We start from the raw sequence: 15,065 nt of genomic DNA, 5'->3' as shown, positions 1-15,065 counted from the left end.
AATTGCTTGAACCCAGGAGGCAGAGGTTGCAGTGAGCCAAGATCATGCCACTGCAGTCCAGCCTGGGCAACAGAGTGAAACTCCGTCCCCCTTCCCCACTCACCTCCCCCCGCCAAAAAAAAAGGCTGAATTTCTTTGACCTGAGTGACTACAGTCCTCTTGGGCTGGGGTTCTTTGAGCCTTTACTGCCATCTCTCTCTGTCAATTGAGCAAATTGTTTTATTTGAGTCCCCAAGCCCTGCTTTGGTATAACCAGGGAGTGTGAAAACAAACCAAAATCCTGTAACATAATGCCAAATAATACTCTCTTTCTCTTTCTCTCCCAAGAAAGTGAGAGCACATGAGCCATGTTCTCCTGAATGCTGAGAAATGAGTTTATTACCGATCGATATTCCATTTCATTAACATTTGCCAAACTTGTTCCACATGCTAGGAACTGGGACAGGTATTCGGGAGATAAGTGCACGTGTAAAATACCAAAGCACCGAACTGTTGACTTTCCTTTGGGCGCCGGGGAGAGAAGTCACCCTAGCCTTCCTGGCCTCGGAGAGCCAAGTGGGTAGAAGCTGGTCTAGTCACTGCAGTCAAGCACCTCTGCAGGCTGGGACAGCATTGTGTGACTGAGCCCTCAACAGCTGCAGTTTCTTGACAAAGTAAACTCAGCCCAACCGGGCGTCACAGCCTCTCCAAGTCCCCTCAAAGGTTGAACACAGGTATCCCCTCCCAATTGAATTGTGTTACTTGCATGAGCCAGCACATGCGTCTTTTTTTTTTTTTTTTTTGAGATGGAGTCTTGCTCTGTCACCCAGGCTAGAATGCAGTGCTGCAATCTCGGCACAGTGCAACCTCCTCCTCCCAGGTTCAAGCAATTCTCCTACCTCAGCCTCCCGAGTAGCTGGGACTACAGGCATGCACCACTACACCCAGCTAATTTTTCTATTTTTAGTAGAGATTGGATTTCACCATCTTGGCAAGGCTGGTCTTGAACTCCCGAACTCAGCTAGTCCGCCCACCTTAGCCTCCCAAAGTGCTGGGATTACAGGCGTGAGCTACCACGCCCAGCCAGCATCTTTCTAATTTTAATGGAATTACAGGCATTCCTTTCTTTCTAGTTGTTTTGTTGATTGCTCACCATTAACAACACCAAGGGCATTTCTAAAAAGAAAGTAGTTACGACAGTTCCAGCACCCTCTCACTGAGAGCCTCCTCCCCTAAATTCACTGGCCCTCCTCTCCCAGTTGGCCAGTGCATCCTCAGGCGCTGCACAGTGCTGGAGCGAGCCCCATATTCGACAGCAAGTAGGGAACGGGTGGGGGCAGTGCGAGGTGAGACTATTAAGTCTCATCTTTTCCCTGCTGTGGGGGCTGTGGGATGACACAAGCCACCCAGGACCCCCTGCCCTGGAGAAGGAAGGTCTCCTGGTTGTTGCTTATCCTTGGAGTCCGGGATCTTTTGGGAAATTAGTCCCGGGATCTTGGGTTCTGAGCTGTGTCACTGTTGCGGGGGAAGGGTGGGTTATCGCTTCTAAGCTCAGTGCTGGTTGACCCTTGCAGAGGAGAAAGGAGTTTGGAAAGCCTCCGGGGTTGTCAAAACTTCCTGCCTCTTGCCCTTGGCATGATCACCAAAGCAGAAATCAGGGTGCTGGATTCCAACCCCGGGCAGTGGCGTGGTTAAGAATGTGGTCTCTGCAAGCAGACAGCCTGGGTTCAATTCCCAGCTTGGCCATTTTCTAGCTGTGTAATCTTAGGCGAGTTACAAAACAAACAAACAAACAAAAACTCTCTGTGCCTCAGTTTCCCCATCTCGTGGTCTTGCTTTGATAATTAAGTCATACTGAATAAATGTCAGCCATTACTGCTGAGCTGTGCCAGATTTGTGATGGGTGCTCGACGTGCCTTGGGGCCTCCCCTTTTCCTATCAGAGCAGAAAGCATCACAACGTCCTTCCCTTATCCCTCTGCACTCTGGACCCCAGATGCCCTAGATAGGTAGCTGTTCCCATCATTGTGGGTTGGGAGTAGAAAACTAGGAGTCCATCTGGCTGCTTCTCAAATGTCCCCCTACAACCAGGAATACCAGTTCAGCTGCCCGGCCACTGGGCCACGGGCAGGTGAGTGTTTCTGGACAGCTCCCTGAACCAGTGCTGCTCCACTTGAATACCTGGAGCCTGAACCAGGGCCTAAGGAGGCAGGCCAACCAGGGCTCATGTAGCATCTGTCATCACTGCTCGGGACACAAAGACCAGTCTTCTTATACAAGACGAGTGGTGGTCTGCAGGTCAGCAGGATGCATGCCTCTCCCAAGGTTCGGGGACACTAGTCGCAAGGGCCTGGTGCCAGTCTTGCAGAGGGGCAGACCTTGCCCTGTCTTGGCAGTGCTCCTGAGCAGCAGCTGGGCTATCTGGGAGATCACTGCACTGCACTGGGAGCCTGACCTCCCCGTGGGCCTTGGGGATACTCTTCCCTTGGGCCTCAGATTTTGCAATAATTCTGACAAAATACTTGCTGACAAAAAGCCTTCTGAGAGAAGCATTATTAACTCCAGTTTATGGATGAGAATCTAAGGCTCAGACTGGCAAAGTGACTGGCCGAAGGTCACTCTACTAATAAGGGACAGAGCTGGACTCCAGCCCAAGCCTTTGGATGCAAGGCCTGTGTACCTTCCCTCCATATGGCACGGTCTGATGCCAATATGTGAGCCACATTTATAATTTTAAATTTTTGGCCTGGCATGGTGGCTCGTGCCTGTAATCCCAACACTTTGGGAGGCCAAGACAGGTGGATCACCTGAGGTCAGGAGTTCAAGACCAGCCTGGCCAACATGGTGAAACCCCATCTCTACTAAAAATATTTTAAAAGTAGCCAGGCGTGGTGGTGCATGCCTGTAGTCCCAGCTACTCAGGGGGCTGAGGCAGAAGAATCGCTTGAACCTGGGAAGCGGAGGTTGCAGTGAGCCCAAGATTGTACCACTGCCCTCCAGTCTTGGGTGATAGAGCGAGACTCTGTCTCAAAATAAATAAATAAATAAATGAAATAAAAATAATTAATAAATTTTTAGCAGCTGCATTTTTTCAAAAAAGTAAAAAGAAACAGATGAAATTACTTTAATAATATATGTAATTTAACCGAATATATCCAAAATATCATTTCTACATGACATTAGTAAAAAAATTATTAACGAGATACTTCACATTCTTTCTTCTTACTAAGCCTTTGAGACACAACCTGTACTTCACGCTTAAAGCGCGTCTCAATTTGGACACTCAAGTTTCATAAAAAATATTCAATCCGTATTTAGATTTCATACTAGCTACAATTGAAAAAGGAGAATCACGTATCTAACTTACTCCAGCTGTTTGAAAAAGTTTTCCAACGATTGGATTGATTATGCCTTTAAAATTCAATGGAAAACATTTTGTAAATTAAGTAGAAATGAATTGAATTAAACAAAATGAAAATTTGAGTTTCTTATTGGCACGAACCCTATTTCAAGTACTCAGCAGCCTCACGTGGCTGGTGGCTGTTATATTGGACAGCCCAGCAACATACGATTCTCTCTCCCAGCTGGACTAAGTGATCTCTAAGCCCTTCTACTGTAGGCTCCTCCCCTGCGTTTATACAGATGAGTACTTTGTGTACTATGGACCCACTTCTGTGATGATAAATGGACTGTGTAGGACAGATTTTCCATTTATATTGACAGCATACTGATAATAGCACGCTGTAGTGGTTAAAAGGGTGATTTCTAGAGCCAGACTGTCCAGGTTCAAATCTTGCTTTGATTGCTGACTAGCTGGGTGACCTTGGGTGATTTACTTAAGCTCTCTATGTCTCAGTTTTCTCAGTGATGACACTGGGATGATGATATTAGTAGTATGCACCTCATAGGGTAGTTGTAAGGATTTGCTAGTTCATGCAATGCACACAGATAACAGCTATCGCCTATGGGGCATGCAGTAAGTGCTCAATAGATGTTGTCTTTCATTACATATTTTATCTCATTATAATCAAAGAATGTAAGGACTGGATGAGATCAAAATCTCATCAATCTGTCATTATGCAAGTGAGAAAACGGGGCCAGAAAGTGAAAGAACTTGCCCAAGGTCATGTAGCAAGTTAATGATAGAAGTCAACCCTCATCTCCTGATGCCCAGCCCAGTGACCCCCTCCATTGTGCAGAAATCAGCCATCATCTCCTGATGTCCGGCCCAGTGACCCCCTGCACTGTGCTCCCAACAATGCTGACATTTTCCGAGAAAAAACACCGTGACCTGCCGGCCACATGAGCTCTTCATTTCTTCCCTGGGAATGAGTATGGCTTTGGCTGACATGGCCACACTGTCTGCCCAGGTGCTCTCTGAAGGCTCAGTGGAACAGGGTGACTGGGTAGTCAGTGTTAAAGCTCATTGTATTCGTACTTCAAGCTAGCCCAGGAAAAAAGATCTGTGTATTTATTTGGAGACCTTTAATTTTTATTTGAAGACCTTTAATTTTTATTTGACATAGAACATTTGAAAAAAGTAGAATACAAGGCAGAAAGAAAAGAGGAAAACAGGCCAGGCGCAGTGGCTCACGCCTGTAATCCCAGCACTTTGGGAGGCCAAGGTGGGCAGATCACCTGAGGTCAGGAGTTCAAGACCAGCCTGGCCAACATGGTGAAACCCAGTCTGTACTAATATATATAAATTAGGCAGGCATGGTGGCACATGTCTGTAGTCCCAGCTACTCAGGAGGCTGAGGCAGGAGAATTGCTTGAACTCAGGAGGCGGAGGTTGCAGTGAGCTGAGATCGCACCACTGCACTCCAGCCTGGGTGACAGAGCAAGACAAAAAGAAAGGAAAGAAAGAGAAGGAAGGAAGGAAGGAAGGGAGGGAGGGAGGGAGGAAGGAAGGAAGGAAAGAAGGAAGCAGGGAGGGAGGGAGGGGAGGAAGGAAGGAAGGAAGGAAGGAAGGAAGGAAGGAAGGAAGGAAGGAAGGAAAACTTATTAATACCATGTTGGCATGTATTTTCTTTCCCTATAGTAGAGATTAAATTTTATTTATTGATATTCTTTTAGCATCTCTCCAGGCCAAGGCACTGTGCAAGATGCCGGGTATATGGGGGTGATGCTTAGAATCTAGTGAGCCAATGGTTGTCAAACAGTTCATGACCAGGATAGCTATGTAATTAAATGTCACTGGGCCCACAAGAAAAAAAAATCTCAGAATACAGTGAGAGGACAGAATGGGGGATAGAACTCAGGCTCTCTCTGGGTCCTGGAAAACCTTCAGAAGCTCGAAACCTGGCTGGGGGTGAGGACGGGGACTGGAGGGGAGAGCACAGCCATATTTATAACACAACCCTGTATTCTGCTTCTGCCACTTAACATTGTGGCATAAACTTACCCCCGCATCATTAACTACTCCCTGTAATTTTTTTTTTTTTTTTTTTTTGGCAAGTATTTTTAATGTGCTATGTTTTTCTAACCAACTCCCCAATCACTTTTAGACAATCTGGTTGTCTCCAGTTTGGATTTTTTTTTTTTGGTGGTTTTTTTTTGGTTTATTTTTATTGTACTATCAGAAACAGCACAGGGTCGGGCGCTCACGCCTTTAATTCCAGCACTTTGGGAAGCTGAGGTGGGCGGATCCCTTGAAGCCAGGCATTCGAGATCAGCCTAGCCAACATAGTGAAACCCCATCTCTACTAAAAATACAAAGAAAAAAAATTAGCCAGGCATGGTGGTGGGCGCCTGTAACCCCAGCTACTCAGTAGCTGCGGCATGAGAATCGCTTGAACCAGGAAGGTGGAGGTGGCAGTGAACCGAGATCGTGCCACTGTACTCCAGCCTAGGCGACAGAGCGAGAACAAGACTCTATCGCAAAACAGAAAAACTAAAAACTAAAAACCAGCACATCACAGCATTCTGGGGCTCCAATGGATGGAAAAGGGAATCTAGAACCATCTAGTTCCAAAGCATGGACTTTAGTCTCCAGGCAGTGTGGTACTTGAGATAGTTTTCTTTAGGATAGGTCTCCAGATGTGGAATTACTGGATCGAAAGGGCCTGGTTTGCTGCTGTTGTTAAGGCTGTTGGCATCTGTGTTTGCAAACACTTTGTGCTTTTTTTTTTTTTTTTTTTAAACTGTACTTCTAGCAGGTGACACATGCACCTGGCTACACTGCTTGTAGATTCCACCTCCGTGTTTCCATCGTCCCTTCCCACCCTGCCTCTGGCTCTGTACGGCATCTCTTCATCCATCATCCACTCAACTAGCTTTCAGGATGCAACTGCGTTTTCCTCAGCACCTTTGACAGAGCTGGAGGACAGAGAATAACCTCAGCTGTAGCTGGTGTTGACCTGACACTGGTCACTGGGCATGGCCAGGGCGGCAGTCTGGGGAGTGAAAGTTTTCCCACCAGGCTTGCTCTGACACTGGGATGGCCAGCGGGAGGCTCAGCTTTCCCTCGATGTCTATGCCTCCTTTCTCCACAAGTCCCTCACCTCTCAGATGCCCGTGGGACATCTCAGGGGCCTGGGTGACACAACAGGAGTGTCAGTGTCCCGTTTTCTCAGATTCCAGGCAAGGCAGGTCTTTTGTGCCTTCATTCTTCCTGTGCTTACAGTCTCCTTCGCAGCCCGTTCCACTGGAGTCTTCTTCAGACTACCCCATCGGAGGTCCTGTCCCACTCGGAGGCATCTGCTTGGGACTGGCCTGAAAAAGCCGCCTTCTTCCTGGGCTGGAGTCGGGGCTCCCAACCTTTTTCTTCTCCTATTCTGAAACCAACTGCTCCCCTCCATCCCTTCCCTGTCTTGTTCCATCACTTTCCAGAATATGGGGCACAATTAGAGAAGATTTTCAGGGGCACACAGTATAACTTCAGGTAGTGAATGAACTTAGCATTAAATAACACTGAATCACATGGCAATAAAAGTTTAAATTTTTATTATTTTTTCAATATTCTGTCATTCCTTGTATCAGGTAGTCTGATGAGGATGTGGTGGTTTTTTGGTTTTTTTTTTTCTTTTTTGAGATGGAGTCTCGCTCTGTCACCCCAGCTGGAGTGCAGTAGTGGCTCGATCTCAGCTCATGGCAACCTCCGCCTCCCAGGTTCAAGCGATTCTCCTGCCTCAGCCTCCCGAGTAGCTGGGACTACAGGTGCCCGCCACCATGCCCTGCTAACTTTTGTATTTTTAGTAGAGACAGGGTTTCACCATATTGGCCAGGCTGGTCTCAAACTCCTGACCTTGTGATTCACCCGCCTCAGCCTCCTAAAGTGCTGGGATTACAGGTGTGAGCCACTGCACCCTGCGGACGATGTGTCTTTTAAAATCTTTAACATGGCTTTATTTTTAGTATGCTTATTTTTACAATTACCTTCTATTTTAGGCAAGTCATATAAATAGTCCCTTTAGTTTTAATATCTTCTAATTTTTTTCAAATCAACATACATACCTAATTTTACATACATAGAATCATATCATACATGATTTTTAAACTACAGTCTTTTACCTTCATTGCTTGCTTTTCCTCCCCTAATCTTCCATGGCTGTGATTGTGTCCCAGGATCAGCTGCGTAATTTGCAGGGCCTGGTGCAAAATGGAGATGCAGGGTCTTTGGTTCAAGAAATTATGAGGAATTTCAAGATGGCAACAGCAGAGCATTCAAGCAAGGGCCGGGTCCTTCTAAGCACGAGGCCCTGCACACAGTCCACCAGCCCGTGGAGCTAGTCCTTCTCGGCCCCTTCCCCTGAAGCCCACCCTTTTAATTTTTCCATTTTGATCATCTGCTGTGTGTTCTCCCACACTTGTCTTCATGTTCCTGTAATCATACCAGTTCACAGAGGCGGTTTTTGGCCTTGTTTTACAAAAATTGTATCATATTCTATTCTATTCTTTGCGTCTTGCTTTTCCTACTCGACACAGCTTGGAAATCCTGCCAACCCATCTGGGTCTATTTCATTCTTTATAAAGGCTGCATAAGATGCCACGCTGTAAATGGACCATAATTGATTCAATAATTTCCCCTGTGAATGGGCATTCACGCTGTTTCTAACTTTTTGCCATTCAAAAATCTGCAGTGGACTGGGTGCGGTGGCTCACACCTGCAATCCCAGCAGTTTGGGAGTCCAAGGCAGGCAGATCACTTGAGGTCAGGTGTTCAAGACCCAACCTGGCCAACATGGAGAAACCCCATCTGTGCCAAAAATACAAAAAAATTAGCAGGGTGTGGTGGTGGGCACCTGTAATCCCAGCAACTTGGGAGGCTGAGGCAGGAGAATTGCTTGAATCTGGGAGATGGAGGTTGCAGTGAGCCGAGATCACACTGCTACACTCCAGCCTAGGTGACAGAGCGAGACACTGTCTCAAAAAAAAAAAAAAAAATCTGCAGTGAACATTTTTATGTTCAGGTGTCTTTAATGATGTAAAAAAGCAAATTCACAGGAAAGGGTAAAGGTTTGCTCTTACTCTGTTTTGTGTTGCTTTAACAAAGTGCCACAGAATGAGTAATTTAAAACAAAAAGAAATTTGTTTCTCATAATTCTGCAGGCTGGGTAGCCCAAGATTTAAGGGCCACATCTGATGAGGGCCTTCTCCCTGCGTCATAACACAATGGAAGGCATCACATGGCCAGAGAGTGCACAAGAGACAGAGCAAGAGAGGGTCGAATTCACTTTTACAACAAAGCCACTTCTGCAATAACCAACACACCCCCGTGATAACCAGCATTAATCCATTCATGAAGGCAGAATCCTCATGACTAATCAGCTCTTTTCTTTTTTCTTTTCTTTTTTTTTTTTTTGAGACAGAGTCTTGGTCTGTTGGCCAGGTTGGACTGCAGTGGCATGATCTCGGCTCACTGTAACCTCCGCCTCTCAGACTCAAGCAATTCTCCTGCCTCAGCTTCCTGAGTAGCCGGAATTACAGGCGTGTGCCACCACACCCGACTAATTTTTGTATTTGTAGTAGAGCCGGGGTTTCACCATGTTGACCAGGCTGGTCTCGAACTCTTGACCTCAGGTAATCCGCCTACCTCAGCCTTGCAAAGTGCTGGGCTTACAGGCGTGAGCCGCCACGCCCAGACCTAATCAACTGTTAAACATCCAACTTCTCAACACATTGGGGGATGAAGTTTCCAGCACATGAACTTTGGAACACATTCAAACCATAGCAGGCTGCTTTTCAAATACATTTATTGTAGCAAAAAAGTGAACCAATTTAAAGAAAAGTGTGAGGCACAGGGCCAGGCAAAAGTGGTAACAACAGGCCGGGCACGGTGGCTCATGCCTATAATCCCAGCAATTTGGGAGACTGAGGTGGGCAGATCGCTTGAGCTCAGGAATTCGAGACCAGCCTGGACAACATGGGGAAACCCCGTCTCTACAAAAAAATATACAAAAATTAGCCGACATCGTGGTGAGCGTCTGTAGTCCCAGCTACTCGGGAGACTGAGGCACGAGAATCGCTTGAACGCAGGAGGCAGAGGTTGCAGTGAGTCGAGATTGCGCCACTGCACTCCAGCCTGAGCGACAGAGCGAGACGCTGTCTCAAAACAGAAAAGGTGATCATGATGTCTGAGAAACGCTGATCTTGCATTCGGCCCTCTGTGAAATGAGGCCTGGATGGAAAGATGGTTCCAGGTAATTTCTGTTTTTCTTCCTATAGCGCAGAAGTCAGAGAACAGAGAAGCCAGGTTCCCTTCCTGGGATAGGGGATGGGAGAATGCTCGTCGCAAAAATAAAGCCCTCGAGGTTATGTGCTTTCAACCAACTGCCTTGGAGCTGGCAGCTGCTGCTCACTTTTTCATTCGGTCAGTCAATCAACAAACACTGCCTTGGACACTGTGGGGGACACAGGGCGGACCCAGCCGTGGGCCCTGCCCTCTAGGGTTTTCTGATCTAGGAGAACTCGTTTGTGTCTTTATGCATGAGAGAGTGGTTTTCCAGACCCAGAGAGAGAAATGATACTAAGCTGAGTTAAAGCCCCCCCACCCCAACACACATCACATTCACACACACAGTCGTAATCACATATGCACAGTCACTCACACACACTCACATGCACACACCTCACAGTCATACACACTGCAGCCATCGTTCAATCCCCCTCCCCCACCGCATGTCGTAACATTGAAAACTATGCTGGAGCACTGGGACCGTTGCTGTGGGAACCGAGATTCTGAAATCCCAACTTGTGGGCATCTGAATTCTCACGCTGAATATTATAATACATCAGCCACGGAGTCTGTGCTCTGAATTTGGAGTCATTTCTCCTCTAGGCGGTCAGGCTGGGCAGATAGCCAGGGAGTTAGCGAGGACGGCAATTAGAGGGCTGATGACTTTCTGCCTGATGATGGAGAGGCCCACACGGTTTCCTGGAGAGGGCTGTCTGCCAGGGTGTGTACACGCACACGCACATGCTCAGGCTCAGGAGGCGTGTCCGTGGAATCTGCTCAGGTGAAACTCCAGGAATGTGTAGCGGTCATTCCAAGTCTTCAGCCTCTGTATCGGTCAGGCCAGGCTAGGCAAGGCTGTAGTAACAAGGACACCCCCAAATCTTCATGGTTTAACATGATAATGGTTTACTCCTCCTTACTCACACAAAATTCAAGCCGGCTCAACATCCCCTTCCCTCTTGCAGTTCCTCGGCAACCCAGGGCCTCTAATATGCTTCAACAGGGAAGATGTAAGTGGAAAAGGCTCACTGCCTCTTTCCTGCTTTGGCTCAAAAGTGGGCACACGTCTTCTGCCTAGGCTTCAACCAACCCACCCTAAGTGCAAGAGAAACCAGGAAATGCAGAGGAGTTCGTATGCAACCACAAAAGTCCCTGCCCAGAGCCTCCCTTTGTGCTTTGCAAGCCCAAACCTCCCAGCCCAGAGGGGAGGCAAGTCTTTGGAGACAGTTTAAATCCAGGCTCTGCAGCTTGCTCACCGGGTGGCCTCAGGCCACGCATCAGTCAGAGTCCCAGCAGGAACCAGGTGGCACACCTAGAATAGGAATTTAAAGGGGACTCATTTACAGAAGAACTATTTACCAAGGGTAATGCAGTAAGTAGAATCTAAGAGCAACTTCTGGCCAAAGGAGACACAACCAGGGAGCGGTCAGTGAGTCCGAGTAGGAGACAGTCAAGGAGAGGTCACCTTGAATAAACAATGTCCTTCACATGAGGGACACAGCCTACCTGAGGGACCTCACAGGTGGGGCCAGAGGAATAAGTGTCACATCTTCGCTCTCCTCACTTCTTCCTATCTCTGCTAAGGCTCCCCATTGGCTGAATCTGGCAGAAGCCATAAGGCCCAGGAAGACAGGGGTTAATTCAAACAGGTCGGCCTCCCAGGGCAGAATGGATAGTAGCTCTGGTGGAATAAATGGACCCTATCTGGCAGGGACAACTGAGTTTTGCTTTTGGAGCCTCCTTTTCCTAATCCGTAAAATAAGAACGCTAATACCTGCCTCATTGTGTTGTTGAAAGTAAATGGAATAGGCTGATGCGGTGGCTCACACCTGTAATCCCAGCACTTTGGGAGGCTGAGGCAGGCAGATCACCTGAGGTCAGGAGTTTGAGACCAGCCTGACCCACATGGAGAAACCCCATCTCTACTAAAAATACAAAATTAGCCAGGCATGGTGGCCCATGGCTGTAATCCCAGCTACTCGGGAGGCTGAGGCAGGAGAATCACTTGAACCCGGGAGGCGGAGGTTGTAGTGAGCTGAGATTGAGCCATTGTACTCCAGCCTGGGTGACAAGAGCGAAACTCCGTCTCAAAAAAAAAAAAGAAAAGAAAGAAAGTAAATAGAATAATATATGCAAATACCTGTCCTTAGCGAATGTTAGTTTCTTAGTGCCTGAAAACACTTTGCAATCCAGTGGTTCCCAGTTCAGGATGTGCCAATTATTCTAAAGTCTGGTATGAAATTCTCAAACAAATTCTACAAACAGAAATTTTTTTTTTCTAAATCGCTCCCATTTTCGAGCTTTTTCTATATGTCAAGTATTTCATGGGCTGTCTCATTTCAGTCTCATGATATTTTCCTAAGTATCATTGTTGAAAAATTGGGACTGGCACAGAAAGATTAAGTCACTCATTCATGGTCACGAAGCCAGTTTGTGTGTCTGGCCCCAATGCCCACTGCCATTCCTACCTGTTCTCCGATTTCTGAAGATGTGTGTGCAATGAATAGATAAAGCGGAGGATCTTGAAACACCAATGTTTGAGAATTTTCCCTACCCTGAAGGGAGGCAAATGCTGATGCACCTAAAGTTGAGGACCATGTCTTTTCCAAAGGCCTCATGTAGCCACCACAGGCTCCAGGAAGTGCCCCCTGCTCATCAGGGTGCGTCTGTGGCCTCCAGACCTGAGCTCACTCACCCACCACGTTGCTGCTGGTTCATTTCAGGTCATCTGTCTCCAGCCCCACCTGACCAGCTCAACGCCAGCAGTGCAGAGAGCGAGGTCTGGGAGCCAGGTGAGCAAACATTGTCTCTGGGGGTCCATGGTCAGCTTCCTGTAGGTGGTCCGCCATGGTAATAAAGGAGGGAAGGACGTTTAGGATACCAGGAGGCTCCCTGACTTCAGACAACACTTCTTCCTGACCCATCACCCGAAGTTGCGCTATCAATTCACTTTGAGATCGTAGAACTACCATTTTTTGAGAGGCCACTGATAAGTCATATACAGCTGGGCAGGTATGCCTGGAGCATTTTAAGGGGATTTGTTGAGAACAAGCTAGAGTTCTTGGTGGGGGTGGCAGGGTTCCACCAGATGGGTCCTTGATTTACTCAACAGACATTTATTAAGGACCTACTCTATGCAAAGCTGCATGCTAGCACCGGGGGTACAATCCTAGGCTAAAAGGGGCAGGTGATTCCCAAAGAAGGGGTTCTGGGGAAGTGAGGACCACCATCAGCTAAAGCAGCCCATCATCAACCCCATGGCCAGCCCTTTGGCAATCCTCCAGGGTTCCCTGGTTACTGTGGCAGCCTCTAGGACAGTACCCTCAGAGGAGCAGAGGGGCCTTCAGGGGAAGCACGCACCCATTGGACCAGGTGGCCCCTGAACTCACAACTCTGCCTTTCTTTCACAAACGGGTTCCCCTGGAGACAGGAGCAAGTGAGGAGGGTTTGTGGGGGCTGGACCCCTGGTTGTCTGTCACCCATCTTAACCTCTAGAGTCACTCCTGAGCCCCACCTTCGCCTGACTCTAAGGAGAATCACAAGGTCAGGCCTCAAGGGGGGGATCAGGGATGAGCCAGCCCGGCTCCATTTTGCAGATTGGAAAGCTGAGACCCAGAGCCAAGCAGGGCGTTGTCAAAGGTCACGCAGAGTCAGTGGCAGAGTCTGGGCAACCGCCTGCCCCGGCCCCACCGGTCTCAGCTCACTGGTCTGACACTTCCAGGGCAGCGGCTTCCGGTCCGTCTGACGAACGGGAGCAGCAGCTGCAGCGGGACGGTGGAGGTCCGGCTCAAGGCGTCCTGGGAGCCTGCGTGCTGGGCGCTCTGGGACAGCCGCGCCGCAGAGGCCGTGTGCCGCGCACTGGACTGCGGCGGGGCGGAGGCATCCACCCTGCTCCCCCGGCCGACCCCGGAGCTGCCTCCCCCGCCGGCAGCTGGGAACACAAGCGCTGCAGCTAACGCCACTCTGGCCGGGGCGCCCGCCCTCCTGTGCAGCGGCACCGAGTGGCAGCTCTGCGAGGTGGTGGAGCACGCGTGCCGCAGCGACGGGAGGCGGGCCCGCGTCATCTGTGCAGGTACGAGCGCACCCCCTCCACAGGCCCCCATCTGCCCCACTCCCCAGGCCTTCAGCCACTGCCCCGGCTCCAGCCCCTGGACCCAAGCCTGGCCCTCCAGACCTCCACCCTCACAGGCTACCAGTGCAAACGCACCGGGTTCCCACACCGGAGGACGACCTCGAGTCATTTACAGATCTGAGCATTTCCTTGGATCTGGCCCCCAGACTCCCCTACACTTGGTCCCTAGTCCCACTCCTGGGTTCCCAAAGTTAACCCGGTCTCTAACCCCACTTACTGGGCCGCTTCCCTGTCCCCGCCCGCTCTGGGTCTCTATCTCCTCCCCTTTCCCCAAATACATAAACATGCCAGGTTCACAGGATTCCCCTTAGCGCTGTGGCTCCCAGGATACCAAACCTGCCCTCCAGGCCCCGCCCACCAGGTCTCTGGACCTTCCCACCAGCCTGCTGCTCTCTACCTACCCCATCTGCAGTCCTAGGGGGATTCCCAGTCTTGCCTACCGGGCTACAGCCTTCTCACTGGGTCCACAACACGCTCACAACTCTCCTGCCAGTCCAACCATCACCCCAACCCTCCCTTCCTCGCCGGGTGCCCCAGCGTCCACAACCCCCTCCCACCCCTAGAGAACCGCGCGCTGCGCCTGATGGACGGTGGCAGCGCCTGCGCCGGCCGCGTGGAGATGCTGGAGCATGGCGAGTGGGGATCGGTGTGTGATGACACTTGGGACCTGGAGGACGCCCACGTGGTGTGCAGGCAACTGGGCTGCGGCTGGGCAGTCCAGGCCCTGCCCGGCTTGCACTTCACGCCGGGCCACGGACCTATCCACCGGGACCAGGTGAACTGCTCCGGGGCCGAAGCTTACCTGTGGGACTGCCCGGGGCTGCCAGGACAGCACTACTGCGGCCACAAAGAGGACGCGGGCGTGGTGTGCTCAGGTCAGTGGGCGGAGTCACTGAAGCGCGGTCACCACCGACACTCACCATAGGCCTACTGGGCGCCAAGCCTGGAGTTAGTGCCGGAGAGGTGGTCCCTGTCCTTGAGAGGTCACAGTTCAGGAAGTGAGATGAGACTGAGACAAACGTAATTCAGGAGAGAAAGTGGTAAATGCCGCCAAGAAAGGCAGTCAGGTGGCGTCTAGAGGCAGCAGGCAACGTGGAGCTGGAGGCTAAGGCGGACCACCTCCTGGAAGAGGTGACATTAAAAGTGAGACTCTTCCCAAGTGGGAGTTGGTCACCTGCATTCAAGCAGCAAGGAGAGACTGAAGGCAGGGAGGCCTCTGAGGAGGCTGTTGATCTGTCCAGGTGAGGCCAGAAGGTTCTGGACCAGCCAGTGCCTCTCT

At 49.7% G+C, this 15,065-nt stretch overlaps 1 protein-coding gene across 4 annotated transcripts in view; it reads left to right on the top strand.

Annotated features, from left to right (window-relative positions):
- The window catches only part of CD6 (CD6 molecule), a 49,220-nt gene that overhangs the window by 23,180 nt on the left and 10,975 nt on the right, over positions 1–15,065 (top strand). For 3 of the 4 annotated variants that reach the window (XM_073015763.1, XM_007996509.3, XM_007996500.3), the window contains exons 2-4: positions 12,378–12,446; positions 13,376–13,726; positions 14,350–14,661. In XM_073015763.1, the coding sequence (XP_072871864.1) occupies positions 12,378–12,446; positions 13,376–13,726; positions 14,350–14,661 (732 nt within the window). The remainder of the gene's footprint in view (positions 1–12,377; positions 12,447–13,375; positions 13,727–14,349; positions 14,662–15,065) is intronic. The other variant, XM_073015761.1, reaches the window with a different exon arrangement.

This window comes from Chlorocebus sabaeus, chromosome 1, assembly GCF_047675955.1.
Source record: "Chlorocebus sabaeus isolate Y175 chromosome 1, mChlSab1.0.hap1, whole genome shotgun sequence".
NCBI lineage: Eukaryota > Metazoa > Chordata > Mammalia > Primates > Cercopithecidae > Chlorocebus > Chlorocebus sabaeus.
Note: the sequence above shows the minus strand (reverse complement) of the source record. Positions and strands in the feature narration are given on the sequence as shown.